Below are 5,298 nucleotides of genomic sequence, written 5' to 3'. Positions count from 1 at the left end.
TTTGTCTAAATGCATAACGTATATAGCGAAAAATGTATATTACTAATCTTGTAAACAAATGGATACATGGATTACGTTATTTTGTTGCATAGTATACCAATTATTGACGTATTGAGATAGGTTATGAAAATAGGTATTCTGAAATAAAAATAGAATATAACGAAAATAAAATAAAACGAAGAGAAACATGATACATAATTCTCATTTATTGTGTATTATGCATCTATAGAAGCATTGAAGAAGAAAAAAATTAAAAAATTATATACTATACAATTGAATCACGAATTAATTTTGTTGTTTTTAATTTTGCAAACTTACACAATTCAACCAACTTTTACTTTTAAAGAAAAAATTAATATTTTACGAATATGTCAAATTGACAATTCACTGACAGGTAAACTAACTGACTTAATTTGAACGATTTTCAAAGTGATAAATTTACATGCGAACTATTTTTTTAAATTTTTAAGTCACAAGGAATTCGGGCACAATGAATTGACACGAACAAAATGAAGTTGAATGAAGTTTAACACTTTAAATTGATGATGTATCTAATGCGCCGTCAGTACTACCCGTTTCTTATGAACGTTCGCAATATGAAGGAAAAGATACGGACATACGTCAAGTGCGGGATTTAGTTTGAACATTTTTGACAATTCCAACGCGTTATCAAAACAAAATTTTCTCAAAGATGTAAAACAAATGGTTTTTCATCTTTATGCGTAAAGTTACACGTTTGAAATGCACTTACGTTAATGCTATAGATATAGCATCGTGTCTGTAGGTTATAAATATCAAAGATTTATCGATTTGACGTTCGATCAAATATTTATTGCCATCATGTTGTCTCGAAAAAATAAGGATTTAAGGACAATTAAGGAAGGAGTTGTTGGAAAATACGTTAAAAAGGAAACTCCACCTGAAATGCCAAGTAAGTTGTTGCTATCGTTTTGAATATTTGACAATTAAGTTACAAAAAGCAAATTATTTTGTATCCCTTTCCAGTTTATGTTTGTTTCGAACTCATATTTACCAACTGTTTTCGTATTATTGCATCGTTTTAAAAAATAATAACATTTTGTTTTGTTGTCTTTTAAATTATCATTTATTTTTAGTTATTAATGTATGGACAACAGAACCAAATAGAAGAACAAGGAATCGTAATAATCATCCAACTATTCCTACATCTATGGTAATTAGCAATTGTGCATATTATATTTTTATAGGCAAATAAAAATCAATTTTTATGTAGTCTATCCCGCAACAACCAAGTATGGTACAAAAGTTTGGTAATACTAAGACAACAATGAGTGCAGTAGGTTTAGGAAGTCATGAAGGAAAATATACCCCTAATAGTTCTGTTCCAGACCTAGCTCAAAGGTAACATATATATTTCAAGATCTATTGATAATTACTTAAAGTCAAAAAATGATTTGAAATATATTTCCCTTTAGATTTGCCAGTCTTTCTGTTAATACCAGTACACGGGATGGATTATCATCTCGTACTGCAACTCCAATGTACCATTCTGGACTCTCTCCTGCTATGTCTCACACCTATGTTAATCAGTATGCTGGATCTGAATATCATTTAGATAGGGTTCAAACGCCACAAATGCCTTATAAGCCCTTTGACATTGATTCTGGTTATGAAGAATACAACCATTCTGCATATCGTCAAAACACAGGGTAAGAAAACGTTACAATTAATATTTCTAGAATTATCAGAGACATACATGTTGTATTTGTGTTTGTTTTCAAGATATAGTCGATGTCATTCAGAAAGATCAAGTTCTAGGAATGAACAGCAGGAAGAACTTCCTCTACCACCTGGATGGTCTGTAGATTTTACTCTTAGAGGTAGAAAGTATTATATAGATCATAACACAAAAACCACTCACTGGTCTCATCCTCTTGAAAAAGAAGGCTTGCCCACAGGTTGGGAAAGAATAGAGTCACCTGAATATGGTGTTTACTATGTTAAGTAAGTATAATGAAAATTGTAGATACATAGTGTATTATAATTTATCTAAAAAAACATTATATTGGTTTTAGCCATATCACGCGGCAAGCACAATATGAGCATCCGTGTTATCCCCACGAAATACAAGCAGTACGCGTTGTATCACCTCCACGCCACACACATTTTCACTCTCACAGTGTTTTAGTTCCAGCTAATCCTTACCTTAATGAAGAAATACCTCATTGGTTATATGTATATAGTAGAGCATCAGTAGCATTAGATCGTAAATTACGATGGGAGCTCTTTCGTTTACCGGAACTTGATTGTTTTAACGCTATGCTTACTAGATTATACAAACAGGAATTAGAAGAAGTAGTTATGCGTTATGAAGAATATAGGTTTGTTAAAAGTTTTATATTTCTTACTGAAAATCTTTTGATATATAATGTATCATGTGGCTGCCTAACAATATTCGTTTTTAGGTCAGCTTTGTTATGTGAAATGGAACAAAGATTAAAGGAATTAAATCCTGAGACTTCTGGAGCAATTGCCTTACGACAATCTCTTCCTTGAATAAAACTTGATTAAGTAAATGCCTTACTGTTTGTGTGTCAAAGATGACAGCTATAAAGCAAATGGAAGAAATTGATCAAATTCCTTTTATAATTGTATTTATAAATAAAATAAACTTAATAAAAATGTTTTTTTTAAATCTATCTTATTCTTGTTACAACTAGAATTCCTTTTATATTTTTATTTCTGAATAAAATAAACTTAATAAAAATGTTTTTTTTAAATCTATCTTATTCTTGTTACAACTAGCACAAGTATAAAATATTTTAACTATCATTGTACATTCTTATATACTTATGTTCTTTATTTGACATCCAGGATTTCTGTTTTGCTTTCAGTTAATTCATCTATTATCTCTGTGGTTTTTAGTCCTTTTACTTTTATGGTATACATTTGCTCAGGATGTGTTGCTTTTATCTGCTTTTCTGTGAAAATTTTTAATTCATTTGATATAATATAGATCAATAATGTAACTGAAGAATGCAATATAAATCATTAGATTGATATTAAGTACTTAAACTTTCTGAATCTGTAGGATAATTGTCCTCTGACTTTGTATACATATAATAAAGTAGAGCATTCGTTGCCATTATGGCATACACCAACGCCCAACGTGATTTAACCGTCATAATATGATCGGGATTTTTGTTTTTAAACAAATAAAGTAGAAACTTAAACATTTTGTAGCTGCTACAATTACAATTACATAATACAGTAAAATTACTTTGGAAAAATCCAAATGACTTTCGTAAAAATGATCGTTTCCTAACCTTATATTCTAATTTTTCTTAAATACTTGTCGACATATATGTATAAAGTGTGTATAAGACACTATTTTCTTATGAAAATTAAATAATTTTAAAATGCGTTTATATGCATTTTCGAAATCAACGCGTTACTAAATCGTCTTTAGTTTTTCGTAAAAATTCAATTTAAATTTGTATAACGTTGAAGTATAAAATGCAATTAAATTTCAATTTAAAAATACAAAGTATTTTTGCGCAATTTCATTGGTTTCCATTTTAATAATTACTAATAATCACTTTCAACTTAACATTACATCAAATTTCTTACAAAACATGTCAAATGATACATGTCTCTCAATTTCGTATAAATGAAACATTATAGTGAAAATAAAAACTTTTGACAAACGATATTCAGATTTTATACATCATTATTATGAACAGTTTTCATGTTGATTGTATTACAGTAAATTTAAGATTATATACGTCGTTTCTTGTATTCCCATTTGTTAGTGCGTAGTAAACGAAGCGTTGAAAACTAAATTATAATTTCTAATTATTACATATGCATATGCTCGTTTACATTTGTTTTTGAGAAAGAGATTAAAAATATGACGATTAATTCTACTCTATGTTAGTTACACCGAAATTTTGCAGACATGTAATGAAAAAGTTGCAAATCCAATATTCGTAAGCATTAAAATAAAATAAATTTTTGTTAAAATGAGAAACGATAGAGCATAATATTTATAAGATTTCATGGGTATGTCAGCCTTGAAGGTTTTTCGTATCGTACAGCACTGCTTTCTATCGGAAAGAGGATTGTGATTGGTTGCACGAACCCCAGACAAGAATGAGGCAGTGGAATGGGATGTCTGGCAATCGAATAAAAGGGGAGGGAGGAGTGATTTCGCGCGTTGAGCGGATACCGAATAATTTCGAAGAGATTCGCGAGCCACAGCATCGTCTCGAGTAATTAGGCAGATAATTAAGCAGGCGAATCCGTCCATCGAAGCCTGACGAGATGTCCGTCATGGGAAAGGTGAGCGCGAATTAACCATTCTAATATACCAAAGCCGACATCGTTATGGAGCTGCTGCTTTTATTGCTGGCCCTTTATCCGCGATGAGATCATTCCTTCAACCACTCGATTAAAATTTCCGTTCCTCGATGACCGAACTTTCTTTTCGCCGATTATTTCCTTTGTTTACGAACTTTTACTCTCATTACATTGCTCCTTTCGCGAGTAGAATGTGTTTTTGCAAGACCGGCCTCGGGAGAACCAATATATACCTTTGTCAACGTGTGCCGTTCGAAGCCGGTAAACATCGCGAAATTTTTCCGAATATTTATCTCGTTTTTTCTCTCATTTTTTAGCCAGTACTCTACTCCTATTGGCGGAGCTCTTGCTCATGGAGAGTGCGAATTGGTAAGTGAAAAATATTATGATTGATAACTCGGAGATTTTCGGAGAAGTTCTACTTGCGATACTACCATTCCGATAAAATTATTCGAATGTTATGAAAATTTTTATTTTTATTTTTATGAATAAATAAGGATACAATGTTGTTGCCTATTGTTTTTGTATTTCTGTTACGTTTAAATAAAATACATTTTAAAGAAGATTTTTATATATCATCATAAATAATTGTCTGTATCTTTTTAACAGCATTGAATTTAAAAGAAATTCCATATGACATAAAACCAGTTAGCCTGATAAAAGGTGGTGGTGAACAACATTCCAATGAATTTCGTGAGATTAATCCAATGGAGCAGGTGCCTGCACTTCATATTGACAATCACACATTAATAGAATCTGTGAGTACAGAAAGAATTATGCTTGTTTACTTCTATCATATGATAATACATTAATTATGGAAATGTATTCATTCCAGTTGAATATCTTACAATACCTGGAAGAAACCAGACCACATCGGCCTTTAATGCCTGCAGATCCAGTAAAAAGAGCAAGAGTCAGAGAGATTTGTGAGGTGATTGCCAGTGGCATTCAACCCTTGCA

The 5,298-nt window shown here is 31.1% G+C and overlaps 2 protein-coding genes across 3 annotated transcripts in view; both read left to right on the top strand.

Moving 5' to 3' along the window:
- The first annotated feature begins 821 nt into the window (after positions 1 to 821).
- On the top strand, positions 822 to 2,535 carry LOC108575427 (scaffold protein salvador-like). Its single transcript, XM_017938216.1, has 7 exons — positions 822 to 931; positions 1,116 to 1,192; positions 1,253 to 1,380; positions 1,455 to 1,688; positions 1,762 to 1,983; positions 2,055 to 2,360; positions 2,445 to 2,535. The coding sequence occupies exons 1-7, from the start codon at positions 841 to 843 to the stop codon at positions 2,533 to 2,535; spliced, it is 1,149 nt and encodes a 382-aa protein (XP_017793705.1). The 5' UTR covers positions 822 to 840.
- Positions 2,536 to 4,266: 1,731 nt separating this feature from the next.
- The window catches only part of LOC108575422 (probable maleylacetoacetate isomerase 2), a 1,442-nt gene continuing 410 nt past the window's right edge, over positions 4,267 to 5,298 (top strand). Inside the window, exons 1-4 of one of the 2 annotated variants that reach the window (XM_017938203.1) lie at positions 4,267 to 4,320; positions 4,656 to 4,707; positions 4,948 to 5,096; positions 5,174 to 5,297. In XM_017938203.1, coding sequence (XP_017793692.1) covers positions 4,303 to 4,320; positions 4,656 to 4,707; positions 4,948 to 5,096; positions 5,174 to 5,297 — 343 coding nt within the window. In that variant the 5' untranslated portion in view covers positions 4,267 to 4,302. Of the gene's footprint in view, positions 4,325 to 4,655; positions 4,708 to 4,947; positions 5,097 to 5,173; position 5,298 lie in introns of both variants that reach the window. The other variant, XM_017938204.1, reaches the window with a different exon arrangement.

The sequence above is a fragment of the Habropoda laboriosa genome, unplaced genomic scaffold (assembly GCF_001263275.1).
Source record: "Habropoda laboriosa isolate 0110345459 unplaced genomic scaffold, ASM126327v1 scaffold297, whole genome shotgun sequence".
NCBI lineage: Eukaryota > Metazoa > Arthropoda > Insecta > Hymenoptera > Apidae > Habropoda > Habropoda laboriosa.
The sequence above is the reverse complement of the archived record's forward strand: the minus strand, read 5'-3'. Positions and strand labels throughout refer to the sequence as shown.